Below are 15,291 nucleotides of genomic sequence, written 5' to 3'. Positions count from 1 at the left end.
CATCTTCCTGCTTTTGCTGTATTCAGTGATGCTATATCCATTTATGCGGTGCCTCTACTCATTAGTGGGGCATGAATGGTAAGCTGTCTCTTGTCTCAAATAGAGAGTAACAGTAAGGCAGAAATACAAACCACAGATACTAGACAGTGGGTAAGGGACAAGTGAAATACCTCCTTTCTAAGACCAAAGCAGCTCATTCAGAATAGATTTCTGCCATGTAAAAGAAGTTAAGAATATTAAGGTGCAGTGTTTTAGCACTCTACTCCCTTTTAAAAACCTATTTTTAAATGATTACCATTGGTTAAAATTTCATTGACTTAAGAAGTTAGACATTTGTTGTGGGATATTTGTGTACTATGTGAAGATAAATTGCTGTGATTGGTTTAAAAAAGAGCTGAATGGCCAATAGCTAGAAAGAGGTTAGGCAGGACTTCTGGAGACAGGACACTGGGAAAAAAGGGTGGAGTCACCAGCCAGGACAGGAAACAGGAGGTGCAAGATGAAAGAGAGGTAACGCCATGTGCCTGAACATAGATTAATATAAATGGGCTAATTTACATTATAAGAGCTAGTTGAGACAAGCCTAAGCTTGTCTAATTAATAAGTTACTTATTAATAAGAGACTTATTAATAAGTCTCTGTGTCACTATTTGTGAGCTGGCAGCCCAAAGGAAAGTCCACCTACATTTATTTGATCCCATAGTTGTGTTATGCATATATTTTGAGCAAGGGATTTCTTGTTTCCTTTCCTGAGTAATGTTGAGCATTCACTGTCTCGTGGGTTTGACCCCTTCAGGCACAAGAAATAAACACCAACTGCTTGAACTATCTATTGATTGAGATATATAGTAGACATGTATGAAATCGTCAAAAAATAAATGAAAAAAAAACCAAAACAACCAGCAGTTCAGGGTTCACAGGCAAAGCAACAAAAAGAGCTCATATTGTTTGTTCCACGTTATGGGGAACTCCATCTGTTGCTTTCACAGACTTGTTTAAGGTCTGGAGTCTTGAGTGCATTGCTGTGCCCTAGAAGGTGAAATGAGAGAATTTTCACTGCAAATATGAAGGTGGACAGAGGGCTGAGGAGAAAGAAATCCGAAGTTCCCTTGTTGGGTGCTGGCTATTAATATTTTGTATGGTCTTGAATGGAGTGAGCAGGGTTAAGGAGCTTTGCAGATTGCTTTGTGTTCTGGTTGCAGTTTGCCCATGTCTGAAGTAAATGTTGGACCATATCAGTGAGCTTTTGCTTTTCAACACAGATTTCTTCCTACAACAGATCTTTTTTTTTTTTTTTTAAATGAAAACCAAATATAAAACAGAACCTCAGCTCCTCAGCTCTCATCCCTCCATCCTCCACAGTACCTGTCCTGTTGTTGCCCACAGTAGTGGGTAGGCTCAGGGCGACCCTTACAGTTAGATGCTGAGGTGTAGTCAAGAGAGCTGCAGTCAGCATACACACCCATCCCTAAAAGGTGCTAGGAGAACTCAGGAGTTACCTTCACCACGGAGAAATGGTATGTGTTAATTTTGATCACTGTCCCTGTTGGGAGTCTAGTCCAGGGCCTTAACAGGCCAGGCAAGTGCTATAGCCATGTCCTTGATTTTGTTTTTAGTGGAAATCATCTGTGTACTTGCTGTGTGCTGGGTACCTGCTGGGTTTGGGAGACTGGCGTCAAGACAGGGCTTTCTGGATTTTGTTCCATGAAGTTGTGTGGGATGCTGTAAGATTAAAGTATGTCTTGAGTGAAAATATAGTTGAGACGGCATCCAAGTGAACTTAGGTATAGTGGTGAATGGAGAATAGGTCTCCATTTCAAGGTACTATCTTGAAAATGGGGGATTTCGTATGTTTTATTAATTTGCATGGACTTTTTATTTGTTTTTTTTTTTGTTTTGTTTTGTTTCTTCAAAGATACAAAGTCTCGATAGTATGCATCCTTAGCTAGCCTGGAACTCAAGCAGACCAGGCTGACATAACTTACAACAGAGATCCTTTTGCCTCTGCCTCCCAAGTGCTGGGATGAAAGGCACACACTGCCACACCCAATTCACTAATTTGCTTATAAAGAGTAAGTGCTGGGGATTGACAGACTGAAGTTTACTTTGCATGCAAGCATAGGACCCTAGTTTAACTTAGAAGTCAGCTGCAGTAGTACACATCTGTAACCCAGTGCTGGGTTACTGGTGGGAGTGCTGAGACAGATAGATCCTTGGAACTCCCTGACCAGTCACCTCACTGAATCTTCTGAGTTCCAGGGTCAATGAGAGACCTTGTCTCAAAAAATTAAGGTGGAGCGTGACTGAGGAAGACACCAGATGTCAGCTTCTGACCTCCATCTACACATTCGTGTACATGCACAGGCAGATCGCCTACAGGAATGTACACACTCTTAAGAGTAAACTGTAAATACGGTAGAGATGCCAGTCACTGATGGAGAGTGTCTCTCCCCCTCCTTGTTGGTCTCTGGTGTGATCTCACGTCATTCTCATGGTACCCTTGTCAAGTTGGAGCCATGAGCTCTTATTACAGATGCAAAAACTGATGCCCAAAGAGATTAAGAAACTTGCCTGAAGTTTGACAACTAATCAATAATTGAACTAGGTCTAGAAGTGGGCTAACTACCACACCACGTCCACTGAGCTTCATGCTTTCTTGCCTCATCTTGAAAATGGGCTAAAAGTCATAACTGCTCAGGTTGGACAGGTCTCCAAGAGGTATCCAAAGTATCTGAGAGGCCCACAGATACTTGAATGAATTAACTCCCTAATGTTCTGTGGTGTTCCTTCAGGCACCATCTACCCACCCACAGTGTGTAGATGAACTGATGATGACTTTCATGGACATACTGTTCTATTTGATCTTGGTTTTTGTTGTTATTTCACACCAGGAAATGACAGCATCACCTAGAAATTTTATAAAGTAATTTTATAAACTGCCAGCCAAGCAAGTTTCTAATGTTAGTTTGTATCTTGCAAAAAAGACCAAGATTTTTATTTAACTATTTTCTTCTAAATTTTGTAGAATCCAAAGGAAAAGAATCGCTTTGATGTTAACAGTACCAACTAGACTGGGAAGAATCACCAGTAATTAATCCATGCAGCCAAGTTCAGTGTAGGACCGACCGACTGACTAATGGTGGTTCAGTGTAGGACCGACTGACTAATGGTGGTTCAGTGTAGGACCGACTGCTAATGGTGGTTCAGTGTAGGACCGACTGACTAATGGTGGTTCAGTGTAGGACCGACTGACTAATGGTGGTTCAGTGTAGGACCGACTGCTAATGGTGGTTCAGTGTAGGACCGACTGACTAATGGTGGTTCAGTGTAGGACCGACTGCTAATGGTGGTTCAGTGTAGGACCAGTGTAGTTCCACAGGTGGAACTGTGATAATTGACAGGCTTAGTGTACACACATAGTGTATTAAATGTTGGCTACCAATTGGACTTCTTTTTTTGTTTTTCTTTTAGAATTAGTAATGGGTTTCATTGTGGGCTTTTCATATATACTTCATTTTGTTGATTCTTTCCCTCCTTTCCCTACTACGTTCCCCTCAGAAACCCTCCTTCAGCTTTTATAACATATGTATAGTTTTTTCTTCTCCCCAACCTACTCTCAAAACCCTTTTTTGCCCCCTCACTGTCCACTTCCTGGCATTAGCTGTACACCTTAGAGATGCAAAACTTCAAATCTAGGGACCGCATATGAAAGAGAGTGTGGTCTGGGGTCCTTTACTATTCTGCTTAGTATTGCCCTGTTTATTGGGGATCTTTGGTGCTTCCATACCAGTTTTGGGATTGCTCTTTATAGTTTTGTAAGGAATGTCACTGGGATTTTGATGGGAAGTACACAGCTTTTGTTTACAGTGTGATTTTTGTCAGTTGGTGAGCACAGAAGATCTTTCCACTCTCTAGTATCTTCTTTCTCTGGTCTTGTAAAGCTTTTGCTGTAGAGGTCTTCACCTGCCGGGTTAGTTGTTCCTAGTTAGTTCTGGTTTGGGGGCTGGAAAGGTGGCTCAGCAATTAAGAGCACTAAATGCTCCTGCAGGAAAGTAGGTGTAGCTCCCAGCACCCACGTGGCAGCTTAGGACCAACCGCTTCTAACTGCAGTTTCTGAGGAGTCTGACTACTCCGCTGATCCCCGAGGGTGCATGCACACACACAGACACGTAAGATAAATGTTTTTTAAAGGCCTTTAATGTTACTTGTCCCTTCCTACCCACATTCCTTTCTCTGTCATGCCCTCCCATCCCTTACCCCATTTAATCCTTCCTGTCCCAGTATTTCCTTCCCCTTTATGCCATCGCATTGTCTCACTTGGAAGACACTCTCTCCCCAAAAGTTTCTCCTTTAAGAGCTTCATAGAGCTTCCCTCTGTTTCTCTGCCACTCATTTCCAGTATTGAAAGAGTTTCCTTTAATGGGTCCTTTAGCTCTGTGTGTGTGTGTGTGTAGTCACATGTGTGTGTGTGTGTGTGTGTGTAGTCACATGTGTGTGTGTGTGTGTGTAGTCACATGTGTGTGTGTGTGTGTGTGTAGTCACATGTGTGTGTGTGTGTGTGTAGTCACATGTGTGTGTGTGTGTGTGTGTGTGTGTGTGTGTGTGTGCATGTAGAGGCCAGAGCTTGACATCAGGTATTTTATATTGTATATTGAGACAGAGTTCTTGAACCCAGAGCTTGCCAATTCAGTTCGTCTGGCCAAATGGCTCCAGGGATGAGTGCTGGGAATGGCAACTAGTTCTCACGTTTTCCTCCTGCTTGCTTAGGAGGCTCCTCACCCACTAAGTAATCTCTCATTTCACTAGATTCTGGAACAATTGTAGAGCTGGAAATCTCAGTGTTAACTTGTCATTCCAGTGTTTACTTTTTAAAAATTATTAGTTTGTATTAATTGTTTGAGAATTTCATACAATGTATTTTGATCATATTTACTCCTCCCAGAGATCTATCTTCTCTACCCTCACTTCCCTACACACCAAATTTTGAGTTCTTTGTTTTTCCCCTCTCCCCCCCCCCTTTTCTTTTCTGACCCTCTTTTATTTTGTTTGTGAAATAGCCCCAGCTGTTCTGGAACTAACTCTGTAGACCAGGCTGGCCTCGAACTCAAGAGATCCACCTGCTTTCACCTCCCAAGTGCTGGGATTAAAGGTATGCACTACCACTGACTGGCTGTCTTTCCTATTTATTTATTTATTTATTTGTTTGTTTTTTCTGTCTTTCCTTTTTTAAAACAATATTTTTATTAATTACTTGAGGATTTTATACAATGTAGTTGTAATTAAAATATAGTTACATCACTTCCCCCTTTTCCTTTTCTTCTTCCAGCCCCTTCCATCTCCTCTCCATCCCATCTCCCTCTGACCCCTCCCAGATTGATAGCCTCTTTTTTTTTTTTGGTTTTTCGAGACAGGATTTCTCTGTGTAGCTTTGCTCCTTTCCTGGAACTTACTTGGTAGTCCAGGCTGGCCTCGAACTCACAGAGATCCGCCTGGCTCTGCCTCCCGAGTGCTGGGATTAAAGGCGTGCGCCACCACCGCCCGGCGATAGCCTCTTTTACAGTGTTGGCTTTTGAATAAATCTAATGGCTAAATCGTGCTCAGTTCTTGGGACAGGATATAACATCCTCTTGGATCCCTTGTTTCTGCTTTGTCTGGGGTTCATTATATAGCTGACAAAGCACAGAGATGCATGGGATTGCTGGAGCAGGGCAGTGGCTCTCAAGCAAGGCGTGCAGCAGCTGTACACATCTCCACCTTCCCTAGAAAGACCCTGGAGTGACCAGCGAAGCCTGGCTTACATTTGCGTTTTTAAAACATCTTTAAATTTAAAAAGACAAAAAAAAAAAAAAAGGATAATTCAAGCAAATGGGGAAAAAAAATCTTTAAATTCTTATTTCTAATTTTAGATTTCTTTTCTTTCATGGAGTTGGTGATCAAACCTGTGGCTTGGGTATGCTCAGTAAGCACTCCACCAATGAGCTCCATCCCAGCTTTCTTTTCCTATAATTTTAATAGCTATATAGTTATTTCAGTGTAGTGATAGATCTTAATTACTTGGTCAGTAGGATGTATTACTGAACATTTTCTTTCAGTAAGGCCCTAGACATGCACTGCCTGAGGCATTAATTGTTCTACATGGTGAAGCTTTGGCATGTGGTGCCTTACTGGTCCAGGAGAAGGATTATTTCTGTTCTGTAAACAGATTAAAAAAATGGTACCCTAAATCCAGCATATGTCTTAGTTACTGTTCTGTTGCTGTGAAGAGACACCATTTCAAAGGCAACTTAAAATGAAAGCATTTATTTCAGGGCTTGCTTGCAGCGTCAGAGAATTGGTTCATGGTTTTCATAGTGGGGAATGTTGTGGCAGGTGGATAAGGATGTGCTAGAGTAGTGGCAGGGAGGTGCACTGGTAGCTGAGAACTTACATCTTATCCACATGCATAAGACAGAGAAAGAGTGAGACTGGGTGTGGCACGGGCTTTTGAAACCTCAAAACCCACTCCCAGTGACACCTCTCCTTTAACCAGGCCACACCTCCTAATCCTTCCCAAGTAATCCACTGGGACCCAGACATTCAAATATATGAGTGTATAGGGCTGTTCTCATTCAGATGACCACAGAGTTGTATTGCACACCTGTACTCTAGCACTCAAGACTCTGAAGCATGAGGAACTTTGTGAGTTCAAGGTCAGCCTGGGCTATTGAGTGAGCTCCTGCCTCCAAAAAACATGAAAAGGGCAGGTGAGATGGCACAGCCAGAAGAGACACTTGTTGCTAAACCTGATGATTTGAGTCTTGTTCCCAGGACTTACATGGTAGAAGGAGAGAACTGATTGCTGCCAGCTGTCCCCTGGCCTCTACACACAAACCATGGCACAGATGCACCCACACATGGGCACACAAAATAAGCTAATGAAAATGAAAAGAAACTAGTACCCAACCATGATTTGCATTAGAATCAACATTTGGAGTGAAATAGAATAAGGTAGAAAAGGCCTACCTTTAGATACTGACTTCCTGTTTTATTTAGTGATTTGCTTAAAGTGTGGACTGACAAATTCATACTGTAGAAATAAAAACTGTCTACGGATTCAGAGCAATCCCCATCAAAATCCCAGTGATGTTCCTTGCTGAACTGGAAAAACACCCTCAAGATTCACGTGGCGAACCAGAGTCCTGAGTAGACAAAGCAGTCCTAACAGAAAGAACAATGGCTGTTGCTTAGGATTTGGGAAGTTCCAGTGGCTCTTCTTGAAGTTAAGAAGTGGTATGTGTGGTAGAATCCTGTGCATCCTTGCCTCAGTGAGGTGCCTCCCTCAGCCTTTGTTGTGGGCCTGTTCCTATACAATGTGGGAAGTTCACTAGGATGTGGGCTTTGTAAACACTGAGTGAAGGCTTGTGACTGACTGATACTTGAAGACAAAGGTAAAAAGTATCACTGAGAAGATTCTGGTGTTCTAAGACAAGTGTAATGCCTTGGTGGTGGGGGGGGTTGGGTGGGACGGGACAGATGTTTGTTCCTAGAAACTGCACATGTTTAGACTGGTCCTCTTTTGGGTCTGAGTGTTGTTTAGTAGTTACAAGCTTTTGATAGCTTTATTGAAGCTTCTCTTCTCTTCTGTTGTGCTGGTTGTGAGAGAGAGATTGAGAATTGTGCCAAATCTGTGTCAGAATAGATGACAGGTGCACGTTTTGATGTCTTCTCAAATACTGAGACTGGCCCGTGGGTCACACCTGAAGTTGAGCTGGGAACTTTTGGGACGGGGGTGGGGTGGGGTGGGGTGGGGTTGTGGATGAATCTTACAGCACTAAAACTGCACAGAGGACATCAGGATTAGGGCTTCAGGATTGCTGTTTCAGATCGGTGTAAACACCCAGAAGGTGTGGCACCGTATCGTGATGGCGTTGGGACCAGCTGCAGTGCCACTTGCAGTCATCGAAGCTCCTTCCTCTTGCTCTTGGCGTGAGCTCACATCTTGTGAGTTCTCCCAGAATCACCACAGTCCGTTGCTGCTCCCCCCGGGAGAGTAGTTGTCTCCACTGAGTTAGCAATATCAGTAAAAAAGTGATCTTAGTAAGGTAGCTCAGAGGGGGGAACAAGTGCTTACCATGAAAGCCTGGTGGTCTGAGTTCAAGTCCCTAAACCCATGTAATGTGTAAGGACAGAAGCAGCTCTGACCTCCATAAATGTATTGTGGTATGCACATGCTCGTGTGCATATATGCTGTTTATTTTGGTGTTATTAGAAACGTAGTCAGTGGGAGTTTCTTTGCCTAGCTTCCAGGGTAGCCTGGAGCTCCATGTGTACTCCAAACTAGCCTCAGATTTGGCTTCCTCTGTCTAGGCCTTCTGGATGCTAGGATTACAAGTGGGTGCCTTCATTCCTGGCTAAGGTTCTTTTGGTGACAGGGTCTCACTGTGTAGTCCAGGCTATCCCAGAACTCCTGACCCTCCTGTCTCAGCCTCTTTGAGTGCTAGGATTAAAGGTTGGTGAGACTTTGGGATTGTCAGCTGTGCCACAGTTGGTATGTGCATCCCTTCATTGTTCAAGGATCTCCTGTGGTCCCGGTTTGTCTCTTCCTCCGCATTTGCTCTACAGTGACTATCTACTACTCCCTGTCAGTCCTGAGTTGAGCTGTGTGTCAGCCTTTGGTGACTTGACACTTTGGGAGCTATATCTAAGGGACACATACATATGAGAAGAGTGTTCCCTGCCTTTGGACATGCTTACAACTTTCAGTTGTGGTCTTTCTGCTTGGAAGTCGGCCTGCCCTTCTGGCTCATGGTTTGTTTCCCAGAGGAGTGCCAAGCTCATTGTTCTGGTGTTTTCTGGTTTAACATGTTGCTGTCCAGATTTAACTGTTTGACCTTATATGTGGTTTGGTCCCTTTGCCTGGATGCGCAAAGACTGTGTTTTACTGGGGTATGTCTCAGCAGGAACCATTCTTTTTCTGACTTCCCAGGGGGTATAGTTTTTGAGGTGTTTTGATTTAGGACAGTTTCTGAGTTTCGATTTTGGTACCGTGGCCTTTGACTGCAGGCTGTAGACCACTTGTGGTGCAGTCCCTCCCCTGTTAGCATGTGCTGAGTCCTCAGGCTTTGCACCCTGCCTTTCACCGCTCACTTCGCTATACGCTCCACGCTGCCGTGTCCTCAGAATCCTCTGTGGTTGTCTACGTGACCAAAACCTTCAGGGTGTCTTGTTTCTGACCTCGCCTAGCTTTTTTCACATTGTCTCATTCTTAGCTTTTCCATTCTGTGATACATGATCCTTCATTGGGATTCTCTGGAGCAAGAGAACCAACAGGAGATAGAACATCAAGATTATGAGAAGTTGAGTATTGAGACAGGAAGTCCCCTCAACTTGCAGTCTGTGAGCTGGAGACCTGGGGTAGCTGTTGGTACAGTTCTGATGCAAAGTCAGAGAACCAGGAGCCGCTGGTGGAAGATTAGTCCAGGAGTGTGAGAAAGCCATGGTCCTGCCCTCTGTTGTATTCAGTCTCAGCAGATTGAGTGAAGCCTGTTCGCATTGCTGAGGCCACATCCTTTTCCCTCACCAGGCAGTTCACATACTGATCTCTCTCCAGAGCATTCTCAGACAACACCTAGAAACAAGCATCTGATCTGGACACCCCTTGGCACAATCAACTGGACAGTTTCCCTTACTTGGCTTGTGTAACTTGCTTAATGCTAGTAACAGTTTTATCTACTACGTGGATGTATTTTCCTGGCCAGCCTCTACTACCTATCAAAACTCAATCAAGAACATTTCTTTCTTTTCTCTTTAAACTACTTTTGTATATTGTCCAGCAGGATTCCAGGGCTGGACAGGAGGTGACCTCAGAGTTCCCGAGCTTCCTTAGCTCTGCTGTGTGTCTTATTTAAAACAAGACTCCCTTTAGCCACCTGTATCTGCTGTTCCCTATCTGCCTCTGGGCTTTCATTTGCTGGCTCTAGTCAGACCTGCTTAGTTAGGCTTTTGTACTCTAGCGGCCAAGGGACGTGGCTGTCCCTCCCTGGGAGGAAGGTGTGGGGATACCTGGCTTCAAGGTTCCTCACTTGCTCCACCACTTTGCCTCAGCTTTTAGTCGTCCCGTCCCCGTCCCCCTTCCCCCCCCCCCCCCCCCCCCCCCACCAGAGCTGAGTGCTTACTGGCTTTGCTGTCTGTCCTTCCTCCTGTTTGCAAGAGACCATTGTTTCCAGGACCTCTGACAAGGCTAAGTGCATGTAAATAATGAATGTCCTTCTGTTTATACTATATATGTATATATAATTACAGCTTGAGCTATTGTAGCTACAGTACTTTTTTAAGAAATTATGAAATGCCCTGTATACTCCTAAAGTGGAAAGGAAACCTCTTCAGCCCTGTTTTGCTCTTGGCACACAGCAGCATCTGTCAAGTTGGTTTAGACCAGGTTGTACCCAAGCCAAGTCTATCCTTTGTCTTTGTATTTCAGAGTGTCATGGCCGCTCCCACCCCCCATATCAGGAGCCAGGATGGGCACTGGGGAGATGACTGAGTGTGTGAAATGCTTGTGTGAATAAACATAACGAGCTAAGTTTGGGTCCCCAGGTTGTGCATGTGTCTGTAACCCCAGTATTTGGGGGCAGGGCAGAGATAGGTGGATCCTGGGAACTCATTGGTCAGCCAGTCTAGCCTAAATGGCAAGTTCTAGATTCAGTGAGAGACTGTTTTGGAAAATAAAGTGGAGAGCAGTAGAGGAAGACACTTGATAGCAACTTCTAGCCTCTACATGGACACATATATTCTTGTATGTGCATGTGTGTGCACACACAAATAGGTAGAGTATTAGCATCTCATGTAAATATTTAAATCACTAGTCTGATGTGGCTACAATATTTTTAATATTACATTATTATTTGTCAAACTGTTAAAAAGTGCTTGTGAGTTATTCAAGTGTGTGACAAAATTGTGCTTCTGAGAGAACTCTATTGCATGCACACACACAGTTCAGCTTGTTTAAGGTTAGTTTATTTTCAAGGTTACCAGGGCATAAAGAGGAGTAAAATGTCAAGTTGTGGGGGTTTTTGTTTTCATTTTTTGTTTTTTTTGGTTTTTATCGAGACAGGGTTTCTCTGTGTACTTTTGGTGCCTGTCCTGGAACTCACTTTGTAGACCAGGCTGGCCTCGAACTCACAGAGATCTGCCTGCCTCTGTCTGCCTCCGGAGTGCTGGGATTAAAGGCGTGTGTTTGTGAGTGCCTCCATCATGTATGTATGTGCACTCCATGCGTGCCTGATGCCTGAGGAGGCCAGAAGAGGGTGTTTTAACTGAGTTCAGGCAGTTATAAAATACCATATGGGTCCTGGAAAGCTAATGGTCATCTGTAAGATTACTCTGTTTTTAAAGCAGATTTTGTTATGCAGCCCAGGCTGGCCTAAAACTTACAGTCATTCTGGCTTATCAGTAGGAGTTTACCCATGCCTTAGGGTCATGTGTAATGAAGAACATGCAAGCTAGTAACTGTATTGGGTCCAGATATGCATACTTGTGAGAATAATACATTGTATGTGTGAATACAGAAAACATCGGACCAGTGTGGGACCAAGCAAGCCTGTGTCCCAGCCCCGGCGGAACATCGTAGGCTGCAGGATTCAGCATGGGTGGAGAGAGGGCAACGGCCCTGTCACCCAGTGGAAGGGGACTGTCCTGGACCAGGTGCCTGTGAATCCTTCCCTGTATCTTATAAAGTATGATGGATTTGACTGTGTTTATGGACTAGAACTTAATAAAGATGAAAGAGTTTCTGCACTTGAAGTTCTCCCTGATAGAGTTGGTAAGTTTTTAAACTTATTATTTTTAAAAGCCTTATTATTTTAAAAAGTGGGGATTGAATACTTTTTGATTCTCGTTATTAGTATTTTTTACTTACATCACACCTCAAGCACCTCTGAAACATTTACCACTTACAAACACAAAAGCTGACCCAGAGAAGATGTTCTGAAACCACAGTTGAGGGCCTTATGAAGGATATAAAGATGGATCTTTGTTCTAGAGGTTTCCGGTCTTCCAGTTGCTTGTTGTTGTCTGTGATTGTCATTGGCTCACTGACATGGCATATTGACACCTCAGGATTGTAGGTGGTTTCAGCTTGTTGTCTATTACAAATGGTAATTGTACTTGGAACTGCAGTGGAAGCATCCGGGATGACGCTCTGTCCATTCTTCAGGACATTTTGGAAGTGGAAAGCTTTGATACTATGTCCTGTAGTTTCTCCTTGTAAATGTCCCTTAAAAAAGGTAATGATTATTGATGGCAGTTTTAAGTCAGACATTTCACGAGTTAATGTTACTTAAAATATATGTTTCAAAATGTTTTCCTGTTGTAACTGCCACTTCTTAAAATACTGATGTATATATTCTTTCAAAGTTGCCTTTAAGGCTTTGCGTCATTTGAAAATTAGGCCCCACAGATATGGAAAGTCTTCCAATTCCTGTGACGCACTGTTCCATTTTCACAGAGTTTTACATTTTAATCCTCTGTTTTCAACTTTTTGAGACAGGATCTAAGGCTATAACACCTAGAGCAGAAGTACTAGCTCACTTGAGCCTTACCCAGGATGGTCTCCAATGCATGAGCTCAAGTGAATCCTCCTGTCTCGGCCTCCTGACTAACTAGCTGGGATGGCGGATGCTCCTAATTAGCTGGGATGGCGGATGTACCACACATCTGGCCGATGGCTCTTCCTCGTGTGACTGTGGTCAGGCCTCCTACTGGAAATGTGGATGTTAAATGTCTTATTGGCACCATAGAAAACAGTTAACTGCATGCTTCCGTTGTGTTAATGTGGTGGATGCATCTTCTGATCAGGATTGCAGTCTGTCTGCTCTCCAGGACAAAGGCTTCTCACCTGAATATTCATAGGACAGGAGCAAACCTCGTGAGCACCATGGCTGTACGTCATCAAGGGTGGCGTGTGTTCTTTATAGTTTTGTGTGGTCTAGTTCATCAGAGGACATGGATTATAGTTGTAAACTAAAGCACTTTGAAGAGAGGAGTCCAAATGATGGTTCAGATCAGCAAGATATTGTGCATCCAGTATGCTTAGTAAGTAGTTCAGTGCTCTTTATTTTGGCTGACCCGGAGCTCACTGCCATTCTCCTGCTTCAGGCTCTGGAGGGCTGGGATTATAGGTACGGACGGCCATACTTGGCTAGACACGTAACTCTTAACTTTAGTGTTCACTATGAGAGTAGAATCTAGAAAGTTACTTGCCTTTTGTGTTCTGTGTAGGAGGAAAGTCTTCTAGCCCACTTCAGTGTGTACGTTGAATGTTAGTTATAGCGATACTGGGAATGGAGAAAAAACCAGCTGAAGAGCCTGTGATGTCAGTGGTTCTCAAGGCAAGATCTGTGGACCCTTAAGGTCCCTACGCCTGTTAGTTTCCTAACATTAAGAAAAGATTTGTTCCCCTCACCCTCATTTATTCACAGTGCTGTGTGGAGTTCCCTCTTCTATTGGAAAAGTCTGCATAACTCAGCATGCACACACACAAACACACATGAACCAAGTTAGATAAAGATCCACTCAGAGGGCAAGATGGACAGTGTGAAACATTACAGAAAAAGACTGCAGAATTTATTGTCTGGATCATTTTGTACATGTGATCTCCTTTCCTGTCTTTGGGGATTTGGCTACTTTGGATACATACTCCGTAAATGGAGTCGTAGAGAATTGGTTTTTCTGTGACTTATTTCATCTAGTGTCATGTACTCAACGTTCATCCACAGAGTAGCACATGGCAGGAGTGCTTTCCTTTGAATACTGGAAGTCATACTCTGGTACATACATATGTACTCCATTTTGTTTATCCATGACCCCTTTCATGTTGGAAGCTGCTGTGGATGTGGCTGTCTGTGGCTTCTCTGAAACCTTCCTGTTCTTCTGGGTGATCCCCCCGAAATGGTTTTGTCTGACCCTGGGGTCTTCTAAGTCACGCTTTCTTAATGGCACTGCCACCGTGTTCCCTGTGTTGTTGAGGTCTTACAGCCCCGCAGTGCCCAGGGGCCTCAGTGCCCCAACTCTGCCAGCATTACCTGGTGATTTCTGTTTTGGTAGTGACCATCTGTAGGTGTAAGGATGACAGTTAATAAGGCTGTGTGTCCCTGCATGCTTGTTGCCATTTGTGTATCATCTTTGGAGAAATGTTCCTTCAAGTTTGGTTTTTTAGTCCAAAGAATTTTGTTGTGGCGGTACTTGTTGTTGAGTTGCTGTAGTGTAACCCTTTGAAGAACTTAATGGTAATTGTTTCAGACTGTGTTGCACCTGACCATTAGGGAGCTACCACTTGTATACTTTGTAGTGCTCGGGGAGTATCTAGAATTATCTGGGGGGAAACTCTGTCACATCATTGTGAGGCTGGATCTCCCATAACTGGAAACACAATAGTGTGAATGAAATTGCTTTTAAAAACTACACATTAAGGAAACTAGAGAGGAGATGGCTTAGCACTTAGAATGCTTGTCAAGAGACCTCAGCCATTGAACAGGACAGGCATCCAGCAAATGCCCATCACAACAGCTCCAAGGGATCACCCTTCTCTGGCCTCTGTACACACTCAAACATACTTGTGCTCATATATAATATCTTTAAAAAACATTTGAACTAGATATTAAGGTTTGCAAAAATGAGAAATTTTTTTACTTTTAATAAATTTTTGTTGATTTCTGGCTTGAAGAAGTATGTGCTCCTATATGTTTTAAGTGTCCTGCAGGGGAGATTTTGTGCTGTTTCTGATTGCCGTTGCATATGTAACACCACAGACAGGTTGTGTGTCCTAACTAAATTGAATAACAGTATACTTGCCTGGAAAATCTATATTTCTTTTCCTTTTGATATTACTAGAGAAACTGGGTGAGTGACCAGAAAGAGATCTGATTATTTTGAAAGACAGTTGTCCAGAATGTGAGGACTGAAGAGACCTTAACGTCAGTAGGACTCCTTATAACCTGTCTAGTATTAAACACAGCACACAGAAAGGCTGGCAATTCTTCACCCGTTTTTTTTATACGAATGGGCTGTCTCTTGACACCACACAGGCAGCCTGAAACTGCTCTAAGTGCTAGAAACAGGGAAATGTCCTCAAATCCATAAAATAAGACAGCTTTAGGTAACAAGGACTGTTAACTAAGAACAGAACAGCACATGATGAGGCTGGTGGTGCCATTATCCTGGCGCTCTCTGGGGAACTTGTGGAAATAGCCTGTCCCCTGAAGAGGGAAGGAAGTTTGTCTGGGCAGGTGGGGCATGCTTTGAAGAGAGGAGGGA

The 15,291-nt window shown here is 43.5% G+C and overlaps 1 protein-coding gene across 3 annotated transcripts in view; it reads left to right on the top strand.

Annotated features, from left to right (window-relative positions):
- Window positions 1-15,291, top strand: part of Spin1 (spindlin 1) — a 54,066-nt gene that overhangs the window by 29,294 nt on the left and 9,481 nt on the right. For all 3 annotated transcript variants that reach the window (XM_052727866.1, XM_052727867.1, XM_052727868.1), the window contains exon 4: window positions 11,547-11,800. In XM_052727866.1, coding sequence (XP_052583826.1) covers window positions 11,547-11,800 — 254 coding nt within the window. The remainder of the gene's footprint in view (window positions 1-11,546; window positions 11,801-15,291) is intronic.

This window comes from Peromyscus californicus, unplaced genomic scaffold (assembly GCF_007827085.1).
Source record: "Peromyscus californicus insignis strain IS unplaced genomic scaffold, ASM782708v3 Scaffold_8__1_contigs__length_139910024, whole genome shotgun sequence".
Taxonomy (NCBI): Eukaryota; Metazoa; Chordata; class Mammalia; order Rodentia; family Cricetidae; genus Peromyscus; species Peromyscus californicus.
This window is presented reverse-complemented; position numbering and strand designations above follow the sequence as displayed.